Source organism: Pteropus vampyrus, unplaced genomic scaffold (genome assembly GCF_000151845.1).
Source record: "Pteropus vampyrus isolate Shadow unplaced genomic scaffold, Pvam_2.0 Scaffold86, whole genome shotgun sequence".
NCBI lineage: Eukaryota > Metazoa > Chordata > Mammalia > Chiroptera > Pteropodidae > Pteropus > Pteropus vampyrus.
In genome coordinates this window covers 4,508,022-4,526,601 of record NW_011888867.1, presented here as the reverse complement: position 1 = coordinate 4,526,601, position 18,580 = coordinate 4,508,022, and the positions used below count along the sequence as shown (strand labels likewise).

General features: G+C 53.1%; 2 protein-coding genes across 2 annotated transcripts in view; both read right to left on the bottom strand.

Annotated features, from left to right (window-relative positions):
* The window catches only part of MASP2 (mannan binding lectin serine peptidase 2), a 17,940-nt gene extending 3,955 nt beyond the window's left edge, over positions 1 to 13,985 (bottom strand). Inside the window, exons 1-8 of the mRNA XM_023532659.1 lie at positions 13,980 to 13,985; positions 8,796 to 9,104; positions 8,464 to 8,641; positions 7,604 to 7,735; positions 5,420 to 5,616; positions 5,197 to 5,344; positions 2,364 to 2,482; positions 940 to 1,018 (exon numbers count right to left, since the gene is read on the bottom strand). Of these exons, the coding sequence (XP_023388427.1) occupies positions 940 to 1,018; positions 2,364 to 2,482; positions 5,197 to 5,344; positions 5,420 to 5,616; positions 7,604 to 7,735; positions 8,464 to 8,641; positions 8,796 to 9,104; positions 13,980 to 13,985 (1,168 nt within the window). The remainder of the gene's footprint in view (positions 1 to 939; positions 1,019 to 2,363; positions 2,483 to 5,196; positions 5,345 to 5,419; positions 5,617 to 7,603; positions 7,736 to 8,463; positions 8,642 to 8,795; positions 9,105 to 13,979) is intronic.
* A 566-nt stretch (positions 13,986 to 14,551) lies between these two features.
* SRM (spermidine synthase) lies at positions 14,552 to 18,580 on the bottom strand. The gene is made up of 8 exons (XM_011363564.2): positions 18,310 to 18,580; positions 17,613 to 17,733; positions 17,034 to 17,126; positions 16,054 to 16,207; positions 15,378 to 15,461; positions 15,152 to 15,297; positions 14,939 to 15,061; positions 14,552 to 14,823 (listed from the first exon to the last, which is right to left on the bottom strand). The coding sequence occupies exons 1-8, from the start codon at positions 18,474 to 18,476 to the stop codon at positions 14,803 to 14,805; spliced, it is 909 nt and encodes a 302-aa protein (XP_011361866.1). The 5' UTR covers positions 18,477 to 18,580; the 3' UTR covers positions 14,552 to 14,802.

Genomic DNA, 18,580 nt, shown 5'->3' with positions numbered 1-18,580 from the left:
CCATCAGTACCAGCTCTTCTTGACTGCTTTTGAAACATAAACTTACAAAAATATTTAAATTCTCCTAGGAATTTTGTAGTAAGCCTCGCACAAAATATGCAAAGATGCATGTGCAGGGGTGTTAACTGCAGCAGTGTGTGTAATGGTAAACTGGAAACAATAGAAATCAGATGGAATAAAAGCAGCGTGTGATGGGATACCGTGCAGCTGTTAAAGTTTGAGTGGCTCTGTTAACGCTGGGGTTGATGTGGGAAGGTGGCCCCGCAATGTGGAGGGGAAGAGCACACTGCAATCCGATTCGGTGTCCCGCTTTGGTTAAAAAGTGTGTAATAGTGAAATGCGTTAGTATACACAGCATAAGCGATCAAGAAGGTGAAAGAGTGGACCCCAGACCCTTAGTGGTAGTTTAGGCAAGAGTGGCTTTCACTATATACTTCTGTAAGTTTATATATTTTTCCAATTAACATTGTTTTATAATTGAAAGTGAGATGTGATTCTTAGTTCACAAAATGATAGTACACACCATGCCCCAATTTGGTGTGTATATGTATACCTATGTACATATATAGATACATATCCCGACATACAGAAGCTTGTACATGCTTACATATGTGTGAGATGTGTGTAATTGGAGAGAGAGACACCAAAATAGTAACTGATTATACTTTCATACAGAGAGATTATGGGTGTTAAAATAATCTCTGCTTTCCATCTTTATATTTTGTACTTAGAAAAGTATTTTTTTAAGATCACACTTTTCTAAAGCAAATACTTTTCCTAGTAGCTTGGTTTCATTTTAACCTCTAAATGCACCACTGAGAGACTGGGGAAAAGAAGCAAATTTGGACTCAAGCCCTGACAAACGGAAGAAGCAGTAACAGCGGCAGAAGCAGTAATAGCGGCAGAAGCGTTCTGGGAGTTGTGGTCACGTGACCGTACTGCTGCACTCTGGCATCGGTTGGTCCCAAGATCCATCTTTTTGACAGACTGCAGCAAATGATTTCAGGGGCAAATAACCCTAAAGAGGAATTCAGAAAATATTAATTTCCTGTTTACATCATAAAATCACTCCCCGAAGCTATGCTCCCACAGTGGTTCCTCTTCTGGTGTTTCACGAGATGCCCCCAAGGGGATTGAGGCACCCACAGGGCTGGACACAGTCCAACTCTGCCTCGGTGCAGGTGCATATGTGCTGCTAACGCCTCTGCTGGTCACGATTATCCTTCAAGGTGGATCGGCATTTCGGGACTCGAACGTTGACCTCTGCGGCAATTTGTGAGGTGTATTTTGGTTTCCACCTTACCCCGGGAACATGTCTCACAAGTTCCGGTCGATGTTCCACTTCTTTATATTAAGTGCCAGGGGGTGGGTGGTGGTCAGACATTTGGGATGGGCCAACCCCGGGAGGCACGGAGCGAATGTGTCTGAATTTCTCTAGCTTGTGGCCATTAGCTGGAGGGACGGTACCTAAAGATGCCTTCATAAACTTTGCATGTGTGTTCTCGAATGAGTTGTCATCTCTAATACCGCTTACAGAGAAAGATTTTTGACATCGAAATATTTGTCTAAAGCGGACTAAATGAAAAGATAGCTTGGGCAGAAGCTTTATGCTTCAAAGGGGAGCTGGGTGATTTTTTTTTTTTTTTTTTTAAATCGAACAGGTTTACAGTCCCGGAGCTGTGAGGAGCCTGCCCAAAAAGTTTGCAAGGTGGGAAGTGGCTCTCTCTTTTTTTTTTTTGATGTTGCCCCTTCACAGGACTGGATTACATACATAGCTAGCTAGCATTTCATTGTTACTACTTTTTACCACCAGGATTCAGTGACAATTTTGAATAACAAAGAAGACACGTTAATCTCCTACCTGTGCCCCGAAAGAAACACGCAGCATTTTTTAAAATTAGCCTCCCTTTAAACAGTGGCCACTGTTCGTAACTGTGGACTGTAACATTTCCCTGCATGGTTTAATTTTCTTGGCCCAGAAGTTGTTTCACATAAAGGTCATCATTTGACCAAGGGGAAGAGCTTAATTTAACACATGCTGACAGGACAAGCAGAGCTAAACCTGTCCTGTTGGTTCAGCCACTTTACCAAGAGCTGCTGTCATATGTGAACAGAGAAAAGTCATCCATTTCAATCACTACCTTTCCAGAGGAGCTCTATTTAAAAAAAAAAAAGTAAAATCCCTAAGAATAAAAAATTCTCCATGGCTATTCCTCTTCTCGGCAAACATTTTTTTGATTTTTACTATTTAATCACAAGCAGAAGAAACCACCGTGGGGACAACAGCTATTTTCCCATATACATATGTATCCGTTTAAAAACTGCCAGCACCGTCCTGCATTATTAACTTTGTATTAACTTACTTGCAGAAGCTCGTAGCCAGTCTCGCAAAACACAGAGAAGCTGTCTTTCAGGATGTACTCGGCTTGCACAGGTGAGATTCGGCCATTAGGTGGTGCCACCGGATCAGGGCAAGGCAGGGCTGCGCAGAGGAAATCAGCCATAGCGGTTTCCATGAGGTCTACAGCCCGCGAGTCTGAACTGAGCTTTCAAAGTTCTTGATTTATAAATAAAACACTTAACAGACCAAGAGAACTCGCACGGGTCCTGTAGAACTCTTAAGATTTACAGCCAAAGGCAAGACGAGGCTCTCGGTTGCTTGTTGTGTAACTGAGGGTTTGTCGCCTTGCGTGGGCAGAGCCAAAGCTATGCGAGAAAGCCAGGCTTGCAGTAAGCTGGGATGGTCACCACCAATGGGGACTTCACACTCACTGCTGAAAACCAAGAGGCTGTAACTTGGAAGGGAAGGCTAGACTCCAAGGGTTTAAGTCACAGCTCTCCATTCCCGGAGGTGACTGTCAGCCTCTCTGAGCCTCAGTTTCCTCATCTGTAGGGTGACAACGGCTGCTCACCTCCCAGGGCTTTTGTGAGGGAGGACCAGGAAGTTCCTAGGGGAGCACTTTGCTAAGTGCTCAGAAAGAGGGAGCTGCAATTAACCCTCCCTGATGGCTGGTGCTCAGGAAGCCTCGGGCTCCCCCTCGTGGGCACCCACCCACAGTGCTCAGGCCTCCAGGGAGAGACTGTCTTCCACTTTGGTCCCCAAATCCTGGCCTGCTGTCACTTCAAGGCTTCAGCCCATCCCCTGCAGCTCCCCTTCAACATGTTACTAGTCATCTGCTGAGTCTCCTCCTCCTCCTCCCAGCCGCTGATGTGTGTCCTGGGGTGGCTCTTGGTCCCAGCAGGCCCCAACCTACAGGGACAGCCCTGGTGGCCCTGTAGGAGCCACCTCGTACCCAGGCCAGTGCTCTGCTTGTCCCCTCTTTCCCACACACCTCAAGGCTCTGTCCTGGCCCCGTCTTACCCACCAGCCTGGCAAACCTGATTCTCTCCTGACTCCTCTGAAGCCAGCACTTCAGTTTTAGGAGTTTTATTACTTTGTGGGCAAAAAAAAAAAAAAGGGCTCTAGGGAAAGTAGCCTCATAGGGCGGTCTGACCGTAATTCCTAACAAGGCAGGTCGTGGTGTGTAGTCCCACCCCCGGCATATAAATTCTTTAGTAAAAGGCTTATCTCTGCCTCAAGCAAGCCCTGTCCCTCATTTCCGTGCACCTAGGGTGACACGCCTTTGAAATGTCCCCTTTCAGGCCCCTCTTTCTGAAGGGAGACCACCCTCGAGAGAGCCTAAGACCTTAACCGTCCCTTTATCTGAGCCCTGCCTTGCCTTCTCCCGCCTCCCGGTCATCTTCCTTATGTTTCCTCCTTAATCTTAGTTGCACAAAAGAAACTGCAAATTTAATCTCCATAGTATTTGAGATCTTGCTCCCCAGTAAGATCTGTCCTCAGGTTTGGCTCAAATAAAACTTCTCTACAGGTTTTGCTGAGCTGAAGATGGTATTTAGCCTGAAAATCTAAGCCACCTTCCAGACTTACTCATTTCCCCCGGGTCATCTCTCATGTATACATAAGATATACATGTTAATAAACTTCTGTTTGTTTTTCTCTTGTTAATCTGTCTTTTGTTTTCAGCCTAGGACTTAGAAGGGTGGAGGGAAATTGTTTTTCCTCCCTACAGATGGAAGGAGGAAAGGTTGGATGGCTCGGTGAGCCAGCGGGTGGGTGAGTGTGAGGGGATTCAGAACGAGTCACCCCAAGGTGTGCCTCTGCTAGGCGAATTGTTTTGAACTAAAGGCAACTTTAGCTTCTGGCTCAAGAGAAACTTCTGCCCCTCCCTTACCTAACTAGATCTTGAATTAGGGGCTTTGCCCATAATAAGAGATTATCAGAGATAACTTCTTTGGGACTATCTATAGGGCTGGGCAAACTACCCCTTACTATACCTGTGTCCTCCCCACAACGACCTTCTGAAGCCCCAAGGTGCCTTATCTCATCCAGGGCCCAGAATGTCATCCGCAACCTTTCTCCCTTTCTGTCTTTGGACTTCTAATGCTTGTGAGATCTCTGACTCTGTGTATGCGAGATTCCCATGCATCCGTATTAAATGTGGTTATTTTCTAATCTCTCTCATGTCTATTTGATTATTAGAAACTCAAGCATAGGGGAAAGTTCGTTCCTCCCCCGCAGGTGGGCGGATGCCAAGGGCACCATTCCCTCACAGACCACCTCCACTCAAACCTGCTCTGTCTTCTGATGGGGCTCAAGACATACTATCTCAAAATATAGCACCTTGGCATGTGGAATATTTTAAGCAGAAGGAGTTTGCGAAGGCCACTCTGACCTTCCCCACCTCACCCTTCCCTGAGGGGGTCATACCACCCTTGTGAGAGGTACCCTCCCCATACCTGGGGGAGAGAGCATCCTTATCTCTGAAGCAGAGGAACTAACAGGCCCTGATCAGTTTCTCCAGGTTGCTCCCCTCCGCCATAGTCCGTAACCTACACCATTCCTCCAGGACCAGGCACGAATGCAGACAGGTCTCCCTGTTTCTCTGAGTTTTCATTTCCTTCCAAAGGCTCCCGTGCCACGGAAAACTTACATGAAATGAGCGTGCATGGCTTCTCTCCTGTTCACCTGTCTTTGTCAGTATCATTTCCAGACCCAGCCCGTGATGCTAAGAGGGTCAACGACAACTTTTTCCTCCCCTGCATTTCCCAAACCTGGCCGGGAAGAGTTCGGGTCTCCATGGCTGCTGGAAGAGACGGGAGCTCTGAGCTTCCCGCCAGGATCCCACTTGCTCTCACCTGTGCTGGTGTAGTGGACCTTCCAGCCTGTGTGGTCTCCTGACTGATCAGTAACAAAGGTGATGGTCACAGAGTTGCTCTGGGTTTCAATCCTGCCGGGTAACGTCTTCCCACAAAATGGGCCGTATTCCTTTTTGTCTGTTTGAATCTGAAAGCAGAGAGGCCTCTGTCACCTCAGGACGTGCAGGAGTCAGGATGAGGTGGGGGGTCCTGGGGACCAGACCTTGAGGAGGTCGTAGGGGCACTGGATTTCCGGGTGCATCTCCACGTCGAAGGACTCCACGAAGTCCAAGATGATGGCGAACCCCTCCTCCAGGTGGATGCTATAGGTGCAGCTGGAGAGTCTGGGGTACGGCCGTGGGTATTCGGGGCTGCTGATCACCCCAGACCGGTCGGCGAAGACCTGGCCTGAGCACAGAGCTGGGAAGGGGAGAGGACGGGGCGGTGTGAGCCTGGTGCAAGCAGATGACTCTGCCCCAGCTGTCCACACTCTGTGGTCCGGGCCAGGGCTCTGCAGGCCTCTAGAGACCAAGGACCCCACGCCAGTCGCTGAAGGGACAATTTAGGGAGGAGGTTTCTTTGACTTCCAGGCTTTAGCTGAAACAGAGGACTCTTGGGTGTGCATCCTCCAGGGGCCCCCATTCACACCCCAGAGGGGGTGGGAGCCCTAAACTGGAATTCCTGGTGTTGGGGGTCCTGGGCCAGACTCACGCCCTGAGGGTGAGGAGAGTGAGCGAGGTCAGGCTCTGTTGAGAAGGAAAGAGGCACCAAGAGAAAAGAAGGGGTCGAGTCTCCTTGGGCTGAGGGCCCCTGACCCACTCTGACCCAGTAACCCCCAAGTCTGTCCGCCATGGGGTTTCCACTGACGCCTAGTGAAGGCCAGTCCAGCCTCCCCTGGGTCTCCGCCTGGGCTGGTCAGGAGGTTGGGAAGGGCCTCCTTTGCTTAGTCTGGGCTCTGCCCTGGGGGGCAGCTGAGGGACGTGCAAATCCGCACTGATTATAAACTGGTCTGGGGCCCTCCTCATCAGAATAGCTCATTCTGCCCTGCAGAGGAGCATTGCTCATTCATGGAGGGGTCTGCCTCCCCCCAGGCCACAGAGGGGGACCTAGATATTTGAGCTGGGAGGCTTCTAGGGAATGAGGAGTCCCAACTCTGCCTTCCTTCCTCCTTGTGGCTGCTCCTCATGGGGCAGAACGAATCGGCATGGATATGGGGGACCAGCCCGATCCCCAGTGATGACCTCCCTGGGCCTCGCTGCTCTGGGTCAAGGTCCCCCAGCTCTGCACACGGGGCCTGAGTTGCCTTCTGAACAGGAGGTGGTCCAAGGATGCTCCGGGCTCAGCTCTGGGTACCTGACGTGGTACACGGGAGCAGAGAGAGCTCTGTCCCCGTGTGAACTCAGGCAACCCTCTGCCCCTCTCTGGCCTCTTCAAAATGGGGTGTGGGGCTGGCGGAGCCCTTCTGACAAAGTAGCCTGTGGCCTTGTGGAGGGGGCCACCCACCACCTCGGCTGGTCCAGACTGCGATGAGGGCAGGGGGAGAGGGGAGGGGGCCAGGGTGCACACCACTGCCCTCCCCCACTTCCCACCCCAGAGACACACAGCAGCAGGTACAAGTGGAGCCAGGTTTATTGTTAGTTCCGAGGGTGGGTGAATGGGGGGCTGCAGGCAGCAGAGATCTTGGCCCGACCCAGAACCGCAGCCAGCTGGGCTCGCCCTGGCTTCTACCCCCTTGGCAGGCAGAGCCGGAGGAGAGGCTAGAGGCTCTGCTCTAGGAGAGAGAACAGAGACAGGAAGAGACACTGGGGAAGAATCACGGGAGAGACACCACGTAGGGGTGAGTGGCGGGCGAGGTGAGAGAGGCAGGGTCAATGCCAGAGGGTGGGGGTTCCCCACTCCCCAGGGCACCAGCTGGTTTTCTGTCCAGGTGCCTGGCGGGATATCCTCCAGGTAGTGGGGGCCAAAGGGGCCAGCCTGCTAGGAGCCAGGAACCAGCAGCTTTGAGCAGGCCCTGCCCCCAGCCCTGAAGCTTTGTGGAGGGAAGTTTGTGGAGCCAGGCTTAGGCCCACCCCGACTCCTCTACCCTGGGAGCCTCCCCAGGAGGGCAACGTGTCTGTATGGGGTCCCGGAGCCCAGATGGGCCTGGTGCACAGTGGGGGCCTAACACACGCTAATCCACGAATGGGCCGGAGGGGAATGGGCGTAAGGCAGGCATGGAGGGAGGAGGGGAGGATTTAGAGAATGTGGTTGGATGGATGGTGAGAGGGTATAGAAGAACAAATAGGGGGCTGATGCCTCCCAGGAGAAGTGCCTGTGGTCTGTCCAGACCCCAGGGCAGAACAGCTATGACCCCGGGGAGGATGGGGGCTGGGCCAGGCACAGGGTGCCCCTGGCAGCTGTAGCTCACCTGAGCAGGTGCGTTTGTCCTGGTGGAGAACGTAGCCTGCACGGCAGGAGCAGTAGAAGCTGCCCAGGTAGTTGTGGCAGTAGTGGTCGCAGGTGGGTGGCTCATCTGGGGGCACTTGGCACTCATCGATGTCTGGGGGAGGGGTGGGCCAGGCAGGTGGTCAGCAGGGGAGGAGATGCGACAGCGCTGGGGTCTGGGCTCAGACTCGTGGCTGACCTGAGAGGAGCCTTCTTGTGCCCTAAGGAGCCCAGCCAGGCGCGAGAGGCCCAGGGTCATTGCCACCTCCCCGCAACACTTGGAGGGAGAAGTAAATAACACCTCTTAAAACCAATAACAGGATTAAGTGTCCTGCTCAAGGTCACCAGCTAGTGAACAGCCAACAACGGAACCAAGTGGGGCGTGGGTGGGGCTACTCCGCAGGTTCCACCGAACCCTTACAGCAGCCTAGCGAGGAGCAGAGAGTCTGGGCCACTTGCCCAGGGTCACACAGCTGGTCCCTGTAGGAGCCAGAAGCTGAAATCGAGTGTCAGACTCCAGGCCCACGTGCAGGCAGAGCGCGCCAAGCTCTGAGCCTTCTCAGCTCGCTCTTCTATCTGCGAATGGGCTCGCTCAGCTCTGGCATCGCAGCCGATGCCCCTGGCCCAGCGCCTGGCAAAGAACTAGAGCCCAGTCCTGAGCAGAGGTCATAGCTGTTATTGATATTTGTATTGCAGGGGGTGTCAGAAGACAGAGGATTTTCTCCTGGTTTGGCAGGAGTCCGGCCTCAGGGAGGTAGGGAGCCTCAAGGGAGGGGTGGCCTGGCCTAAGGCAGAGTTGTCCCCGGTGGGTCATGCCAGCCCCCCAGGCCTTCTCCAGCTCACCCTCTGCTGCGTAGAAGGCCTCAAAGCCCGTGAACGGCCCCTCGTTGGAGTAATCCGAGTGGAAGGTCACGTCCAGACTGGGTCCCGGTGAGTAGAAAGTGTCATTGCCAGGGGCCCGCTCCGTATCTGTGCTCTGCCGCCCGCACAGCGTGGCCAGCACTTTGCTTCCTGAGCTCAGCTGTGGGGTTGGGGGTCACGGGGAGGGATGGCAAGACCCAAGCCTGCCCACCCCCCCCCTCCGGGGCCAGATCCCACTCCCACGTGTCTCTGGCCCACTCCTGGGGACCTCCTGGCTGGAGAGAGGGACTGGGCACCCCCGGCCCTGGCGGCACCTTGACGAAGTCGTACTCGCAGAGGTAGGAGAGCTCCAGGTGGAAGTGGGTGAAGTAGAGGCGCAGGCGGTAGCCGGGGGGTGCAGTCAGGGTCCAGCGCTGCTCCTGGTTGTTGGCATACTTCCCTGGGAAGCCAGGAGACGCCAGGCGCCCAAATACGGGCTTGGGCCACTGTGGGCCAGTGGGTGCGGCTACGGAGCCACACAGCAGACCCAAAAGGACCAGCAGCCTGAGGGCGGCACAGGGGCTGGTGAGGCCCTGGGGGCCTGCTCTCGCCCCGCACCCCTGCCACCAGGGAGGCCCTGGGGGCTGCCACCCACCTCATAGTGTGCCCGTCCCGCTGGCCAGGCCCGGTCTGGATTTGTGCACTGTCTCACCTTTGATCTGTTTGTCCAACACCTGGCCCTGCCCCCATTGGTCCTGACCCTAGAATTCTGGGAATCGACCCCATGACTCCAGCCTGCCCTGGGAACAAATCCTGGCTCTGTCTCTAACCTCTGTGTTTCCTCCTCGGTGTGTGACCTCCGCAGGCAGCTGAGCCTCCACGGCAATAATCTCCACAATGATGCTCTAGGTCGAGATGGAGGAATGTTTGCGTGTACCTCCTTTTGCTCCCTCCTGAAACCCTGCTATAAGAGAGAAAAGAGAATGTTTTAAAACACACGAGTGCACACGGATGGGAAATATGGGCGAGGCGGCAGCACTGATATTTTGGCAGCTGGATGTCGCCCTGAACTTGCCCGATCTCGTCTCATCTCGGAAGCTAAGCAGGGTCGGGCCTGGTGAGTGAGTACGAGGATGGGAGACCACTTAGGCACACCAGGTGCTGTAGGCGTTAAAACAAATAGTTATGATATTTTGGAAGCTGAAAAAACAGATGGATAGGTGGAAAGGACTCTCTAGAAAACAAGTCCAAGTTGGCAGTGGGACCAGAATTAGCTTGGGAATTGGCAGCACCGCATCCTTCTGGAAGCATTAAGGAGCCAGCCGATTCCTACTTGCCGTCTCTTGACCCCAGCAGAAATGTGGAGACTGATTCTTAAAGTGAATTGTAAGAGAAGATCCCGGGCCAGCTGAGCGTGAGACGGGGAGGCAGAGAACAGCAGCATTAAGCAAGTAGATTGGGTGCTGAGAGCCTCAGTTTCCCTCCTGACTCAGCTCCTAGGATCTAGCAGCTGTCCAGGCTTCTCCCCCTTCTCCAGGAAGTGTGACCAGCCTAAGAGGAAAGACCTAAAGATACTGACATTGAAGGTTCTACAAGCAAATGGTTCAGATGCCATCACCCACAGCATGGATTCATTGACAAGCCTCGGTCATGTGCTCAGAGCTTCCCATTACCTTTTTAGTCCCAACACATGAGCAGGAAATTCAAGGGTTACTGAGGAAAACCTCAAACTTGAGAGAGAAAGATCAACCGATTGACCGCAGAATACAGAAACAAAGCAGGGAGAAGAAAAGATGCCAAACCAAAACAAAGCGATCATTAATATCTTCAGAAGAAAAAGAGAGGTAAGAACAGAATACTATGTAAAAAGAGCATTCAGAGGACAAAAAATAGTTCGGGGGAATAAAAAGTAGGATAGAAATGAAAAACTCAATAAAATGTTTGAAAAATAAGATTGAAATCTTCCAGAAAATAGAACAATAATAATAAAAAAGAAGTGTAAAATACTGAAGATAAGAAAATTAGAAACTCTATACAGTATGTCAAAGATCGAGTAACAGGAATTCCAGAAAAAAATAACAAAGAAAACAGAGGAGAGGAAATCATAAACAAAATGACGCAAGAAAATTTCCCAGGACCAAAGAGAACACGAGTTTACTGATTGAAAGTGTCCCCTTGACTTGGATGGAAGACCACCTAGGAAGACCAGGTGCTGTAGGTATAAAATATAAAAAAATATAAGGGATTGCAAGTTGACAAGGTCCTTGCAATCTGCGAGGTCAACCAAGGGTTGCCTCGCCTAAAAAAAAAAAAAAAGTCCCCTTGAGTATCCAGAACAAACGATGAAAATAGAACTTTACATGTCATGTTTCAGAACACCGGAGAGAAAAATTACATTCTATAAACCTCGAGAGACAGAGAGGGAAAGAGAGAGAAAACAGAGTGAATCACACAAAAGGAGCTCTCTCAAAATAACACTGGAAACTGGAAGCCACCTCCAAGATGGTCCCCAGCATTTTCTTCCCTGGGGTGGCCACGCCCTTCTGCAGGCTCTTCTACCATGCTGAATGCTTATGGGTGGGATATAGTTGAAATGATGGTGTATTACCGTGCAGTGAGGCCATACAAGAACTTGTAGCGACTGCCTGGCTCTGTCTTGAATCGCTTGTTCTGGGGAAAGCCGGCTGCCATTTATGAGGACACTCAATGTCCCTGTGGAGAGGTCCGCAGTGGACAGCACTGAGGCCTCCTGATGGAGCTGCCAGAGGAATTTGCTAGTCATGTGAGTGAGCCTTCTCGGAAGCTAACCCTCCATCTCCAGTTAGGGCTTTGCAGTCGTGACCAACAGCTTTACCGCAAACTTATAAACGACTCTAAGCTGAACTGACGGAAGAGACCTGCTTATTTGTGCTTCTGCTAGGTTTGGGGCTCGTTTTAGACAGCAACAGATAACTAATAAAAATAGAAAAGAGCAAATCTCGAAATGCTCAAGGAAGATTACTTCCAACATAGAATTCTATACCCTTCTGCATTCTATACCCATCAATCAGGCATGAAGCTGGGATAAAGACATTTTCACGCATGTCAGATTTTTAAAAATTTGCAGCCATTGTCCCTTTTCTCAGAAAGCTACTATAGAATATGCTCCACCAAAATAAGGGAGTAAGCCAAGAAATAGGAAGACATGGGATTCAAGAAGTAAGAGTTCCAAAAGGAAGCTCCATTAAAGGTGATTAGAAGGCTCTGGACAGATTCTTCAGGATGATGAAAATGACTGAACACCTGTAGAGTCCAAGGATCTTTAAAAAAAATTTTTTTTTAGTAATTGTTTTTTCTTAAATGAAAATGTTATGATTTATACTTTACTGTATAAATCATTTAAATAAAGAAATGCATATCATGTATATTAATATTTCCTGTTATCGAATATCCCATTAAATATAATTGTGATAATCATGAATTAATTATAAATTATAATGGGTCTAAGTAAAATACTAAGCTCTCATAATCAAAAGTTATTTGATTAGCATATCGTTCAGACCTTCACGAAGTGTGTTGCATTCACAAATCTTAAGAGCTTTAGATAATTGCTAAAAAATTTGAGGCTAAATTAGTGATAAATTCATTGGCAATTAAACAACGGAAAAATCCCCCAAAAAACCAGGGAAAAGGAAGCTGTGCAGGAGATAAAAAGTTATGTTTTACTCCTTGCCTCAATTGTGAACGGTACTGATGTAGCTGCAATATTGAGCTAACCAAGATTATCATTTAATTGTTGACAGTGTGGAGGGGCGGTGGAGGGTCAGGGAAGAAAAAAGCTAAATCCTCATCTTCTCTAGTGGAAAATCAACAGATTAAAACTAAAACTGACAACTTGAGAAGTAGTAACAAGCATGTTATTTAGAGACATGAAGGTAAATACCAAAATAACCAGCTAAGAGAGGTAAAGTGGCTGCCTCCAGGGAGAAGAAAAAGTGAGCATAGGGGGCTGTTATTTTCGTTCTAACAATCCACGTGGATTTGGATCCTCAGACCGGGGGCATGGCTAAGTTTGATAAATAACTAAACTTTAAATAGGATTCGTTTTATTCTCCACATGACGAACTGTGGCTGTTGAGGGCCCTCTCCACGATTTCTGGGACTTTGGGGGACTGAGGTCATGTCCTCACCAAACATCCTGCCTCTGCTCCAGTAGGTTAGTCTGCATCTACATCATGTCCGCCCAGATGCGGGGTTCAGTGATAGCCCTTAACGTACAAGGGGGGTACGACAGTCAAGGGTGGATGTGTGTGCAGGAACCTTTAGTAAAAGTTGGGGAAGCGCAGAGGATTTACACTGCAGGTAACTTCCAGGTCAGGCATTGTTCCCTAAATAGCCCCAGCTATTTCTGCAGCATGAGCTTCCCTCTCCTTCCTCTGCCCTGAGAGGCCATTCCGACTTTTACCAGCTCAGTGAGCACCGCATGGCATGTGCGTTTTAACGGAGCCTGTAACAGGTCCTCGAGGACCGGTGCTCTCATTTTATAGACGTGGTAACCAAATCGGGAGCTGTGAGTGGCTTGCATCAGCGGAGTTGAGATTTGACCCATGTCAAGTCCTCTAAGCTGGAACGCTCCCTTCCCTCGTCCACCTTCCCTGCCAGCAGCATTCTTGGGGGGCCCTCAGGCTGAACGTCCTGGAGGTCAGTCAGTAAGATGGCTTGTGGGGAGGGGCTCTGGGCAGATGTCCCTGCTTGGAGCCCAGGGTGCTTGGGCTGAGCTGCAGAGGCGGGCAGGAGTAAGCAGAGTGGGCTGGCTCTTGGGAGTGCCCCGTGTGTCCTGCCTAGCCTGCTTACTAGCATGTCACATGATCTTCCTTCGCTTTATAGGGTTTAATAGTATCTCCCTCATAGGTGGTTGCGAAGGTTAAAAGAATTAAGCCACGTGGCAAGTCAGTGCTCCATAATTCGCCATTGCTAGTCTTCCTTTGATGCTCAAATCGCAGCTCATAAAAGTCCAGACTTCACCTGGCCTCCCTGGGAGTTGGGATACCCTGCAACACGTGATACTGAATCCCAGGACGGGGTTGAAGATAGTCCTGGCATTGGGGGTGGAATGGGGAAATTAACTTGGGGTCAGACCTGCCGACCAAGGTTAGATGTCAGGTGCTGAGTCCAGTGAGTTCATGCGGGTGCTTGAAGCCCGGAGGGCGTCAGTGACCTGGAGTCACTCAAGGAGTTGGCTGCACAGCTGTATGCTTGCTCCTCACCCCCCTCCCATGAAGACTCCAGTCCCAGCACCTGCTGAATGGGGTCCAAGGTAGCTGCTCGGGTTAAGGCTGGGGCCACTCACTTCTCCCCCTCCCTGACCCCAAATCTCTCAGGTTAATGCATCCTCTGGCAGTGCCTCTGCCCAAGCTGTGGAAAGGGGTTGGTGATGCCAGATTTTCAAGGAGCAGGGTGCTGTTCTGCGGATCCTGAGACTGGAGTAGGTAGCGGCCCCCTCCCCAGCCCGAACCCTGTGGTGGCGGATCCTCTCTCACCGCCATTCTGCCCCCAGCTTTGACAGCAGTGAGGCGCCTGGTGCACAGGCCGTTCAGCACCATGGAGAGGGGACAGTCCTGTGCCCATGGAGTCCTGGCATGGCCGGCCACCCATACCTGTTTTCTCAACTTCCCAACACTTAGGGGGAACTTCTCGGAATTTACCAGAGCCAGTCAGAGGCCCAAGTAACGAGGCCCAAACCAAGCTCCAGCCAGGCCTGTAGGCCCACCACCGGCGCTCCCTCAACAATCCTCCGAATCTTCCGAGAGCTCTGCCGGGTAGCCTGGCCATGACCCTGTCAACCCCACAGCCCTTGACCCAGGGGTGTCATCACTGATTGGTGGAGCTTGGTGAAATGACTAAGGCAGATTATTAGGACAGATTTGGGTCCAGTTTGATGACTGCTGTGTCTCTTGGTGCCAGAGGACAAGGGGCCAGTTCAAGGTTATGCAGGGAGGGCCCAGACATGTAGCAAACACTTGGAGCTTAGAGCCCGGCACACAGGAGTGAGTGCCCAAAAATGGCTGATGCAGTCCCTGCCTGGGCCCATTCAAAGTCTGGGGACACACGATTCAGAACTTTGTTATAAATACACGTGTTTGGTGAGTGAGGGGTGACAAGGCGGAGACGGTGCTGTACACAGCTGGTATAGGCTTAGAGGCTGAATGCCACAGAGAGAGAGACACGTTCGGTCTGCCCAGTGGGGCAGGCCGGGCAGCATCCGGGGGCCTGTGACACTTGGTTGGTGGGTGTGCCGGCGGGGGTCTTGTCCAGGGCTCCCTGGCCCGAGGTCCTGGGCGGTGTCAGCAGTGGCACCTGGGCTCAGCTCACATCATTCAGGGCCTGGTGGAACATGAAGCCTCGTCAGGAGGATGCTGGGTCGAGCGGGGGTGCCGAGGCGGCCCCTCAGGGAGCCCTGGGTCCCCTGCCCGGCCTGCCCCACACCAGGGTAGCTCACCTTGCGGGCAAACTCGGGCAGGACAAAGGCTGCACGGTGCACATCGGAGTTGTAGTATCTCAGCTGCATCTGCTCTACCTGCTTCTGCGTCAGCTGCTGCACAGGCTCCAGGAAGTTGGTGTTCTGGGGGGCAGTGTCGGAGCCATCAGGGGCGTGCTCTCCTGTGTACCTCTTCCCCCTCCCACCCCCAGGACAGGACAGCTGGAAGCTCACCGGGTTTTTGCTGCACAGCATGAAGCCGATCTGGCCACTGGGGTAGGTGGGGATGGTGCAGTAGGCGTAGGCCACCACGGGGAAGAGCGACCTGCAGAAGTGCTGCATGTCCTTGATGAGGTCCAGGTGCAGCCACTGGCACTCGCCTGGGGGGAGGCAGCATCATCACTGGCATGACAGACCTGCCCCAGCCCACCTGCCTCTCCCAACTGCCCGAGGCGCTCACCCTGGCAGCAAAGGATGCCATCCTCCTTGAGGGCCGTCTTCATGAGCTGATAATAGGACTCCTTGAAGAGGCTCTCAGCAGGGCCTGTGGGGGCGGGGGACGAGGGACACATTCCGGGTCAGACCTCCTGAGCCTGGCTTGGGGGGCCAAGGGCCACCGTCACCCACACAGGGACCCACATAGCTGAGCCGGGACTTGAACCCAGTCTGTAGGATTCAGAAACCAAACACAAAGAGGGTGCTTTTGCGGAGTACAGGGATCCACTGCCCTGATATCTGAGGGCTCCACACTTGAACCCCATTTCCAGGGGATTCTCATTGGTACTGCACTGGGGGGCTTCTGCACTCTGAGACTTGGTATCAAAGGAGAACCCACCTCCGCCCTGAGGCTGGCCTGTCGAAAGCAGAGAGGAGGTTGGAGAAGAAACTCAGGCCTCACTGGGCCAGGGCCAGAGCCCCACTCTCCTCCACGTCCCCAACTGTGACCCTCGGGCAGTGGCCTGGTTCCCCTACTCTGCTGAGCCATGTTTGATGGGGGAGATGACAACAGGGAAGGAAAAAGTGCTGTGCTAGTTCTGGGGGCCCCTCTGTTCTCTACTTGGCAACTTGGGCGCAGAAGGCAAAGCTGGCTCCTGAACTGGCAGCTGCTGGGGGCCCCGGGCCCACCCCTTGCTTACCCATGGGGTCTGAGGAGTCAGTGATGATAACATCGAAGGCATCCCGGTTCTGTTTCATGAACTCAAAACCATCGCCCACGTGGAGGGTCAGCTTTGAGCTGGAGTAGCCAATGGCCATGCCTGGCAGGAACTTCTTGGAGACTTGAATGACATCCTGGGGAGGGAACAGGCTGGGTCACAGGGGCTGGGGGCTCTGGAGCCAGAAGGAGTCAAGTGGGACTCCGGGCAGTCCTTTTCATAGCCCGGTCACCTTGGGCCAGCTATTCATTTTTGTGGAACTCCAGTTTCCCCATCTGTAAAATGGGGAGCACTCCGGGACCTTCCTCAACTTCTCATGGAGGGCTAGCTGCAGCCTGCTGCTCAGCTGAATGTCCACAATTCCTGTGCCCTCTCCCAAGACCAAACCACGCCAACTTAGTGGCTTTCTTGCTCCTTCAGAGGGCAGCAAGTCCAGCCTCCACCAGAAGAACCAGTCCCTGCCTCTACGTGGCCGGCTGCTTCTCATTCAGGCCTCAGCTCAAACCTACCTCCCAGGGGCCTGCCCTGACCGCTCTCCATTCTTCAGCTCTCACTTGCCTTTCATGCCTTTATCAGATCACCTTTGATGTCTCTTGCTACCTAGACTATCAGCTGCAACAGGGACTGGATCTGCCTATTCACCACTGTACCCAGCACTTAAGGCAATGGCTGCCACATAGTAGGTGCTCATTAAAGACATGCTGTGTATCAAGGGCAGATGCCCTAGCAGTTGGAACGTCCCTGGGCCTTGCTTTAAAAACCCGCACCCAGTCTTGCTGAGAACTAGCATCAATGGCATACCTACTATGTGCCAGGCCCGCTACTGCCCTCCTAAATCCTCCCAACGTGTTTTTGAGATGAAGAAACAGTCTAGAAGTATTAAGCGACTTGCCCAAAGGTACACAGACAATTTGGTAAACGAGTACTTGAACCCAGACTCTGTCCCTGACCTGAGCACTCACCTCGTCAATCTCGCACTGGACCACAGACTCCACAGAAGAATGCTTCACTACCTCCCGCAGGACACCCCCGTCCCCGCCCCCGATGATCAGCACCTGGGAGGAGGACAAACAGTCAGGAGGGGGCCCCAACACCAGCCCCACCAAACAGCCTTCATCAGGCCTCAGGGGCGGGGGCTGCACTGGGCAGATGCACTCACAGATCCTGCAGCGAGGGTACGCGTCTCAGCTCCTCTGGTCTACAGACCTCATTACTCCATTTTCTACTCTCAGAAATGCTTTCCTGCTTCAGGAACCTGGCTAGAGGGGTCCCCCTTTCCTGGAAACTCCTCCTTAAGCTTCAGGCCTCAGCCAGAACTGTTTGCTCCTCAAACACTGTGTCAGCCCCCGCCCCTGCAAAGTGGGCCGCTCTCCCACTTACTCCCCTTGTCCTTGCTGGCACTTTCTCTGACAACCGTTTAGGAAGCACCTAGGCTGAGTAATGGGCACATCAGGGGGGCCTCCAGCACTGTCTTGTGGGACGCTGAGGGATGGCTTTCCTATCACTGGGCTCGAGGCTGAATCTTGGTGGGAGCCGGGTACCTTGCGTGGGTTGGGGTGGCTGCAGAGGGGCAGGTTGGCTATCATCTCCTGGTAGGAGAACTCGTCCCTCTCTGTGCACTGGATGACACCGTCCAACACCAGCACGTTGCCGTAGCTCTTACTGTGGGGCAAGAGTGACAATCAGGGACCTGGGTCCCCTGGGGTGGGGGCAACGTGCTGCCACTCATCCTGGGTGAGAAGAATCTCCCCCAACCTTAGAAGGGGCCCCAGAGGTGAGTACTGGGGGTGACACGTGGCGAGGACCGGCAGGGAGGCCCGCTGGGCGGAGGTTGGGGTTAGACTCGGGTCCGACTCTGACGTATCCCTGACTGACACGTGGAGCTCCGCGCGTCGGGTCAGCGAGGACTCGGGCTCTTTCCCTGTCGAAGAGGACCTCCCGAAACACGGGCCCCCAGCCCAGGGGACGGGATGCAGGGTGGGGAGGGGACCGAGGAAGCACACGGGCCTAGTTCACGAGAACTTCTGACAGTTCTGCAGGGGGAAGGGCGGGCAGAGACGGCTCGGGGGCGTCAGAGGTAAAGGGCGCAAGACAGGGGTCTGGGAGAAAGAGGGTGCGTTGGGCCGAGATCAGGGCAGAAGTCCCGGCTGGTTCACGTGGGGATGGGCAGCGGATGGTCCGGGCTGCGAGCCGTCGCAGGAGTCCGGGGACGCGCGGCGGGCCAGAGGTGGTACCTACCTGCGGAAGACAAGGATATCCTGGTACCGCGAACGCTGATGGTGTAGCAGCTGCTCCACCTGCAGCGACAGGGCCTGGCCGGGCCACAGGCCGCACGTCTCGCGGAACCAGCCCTCGCAGATGGCAGCAGGGCCAGGGGCGGAGGGACCGTCGGGGCCAGGCTCCATGGCAGGCGGGCGGCGCGGGGCGCGGACCCGAGACTGAAGGCCGCGCGGAGCCGCAGCACAACGGGACCAGCTCCGCCCGCCGCCCGCGCCGCAACCTAACCCGG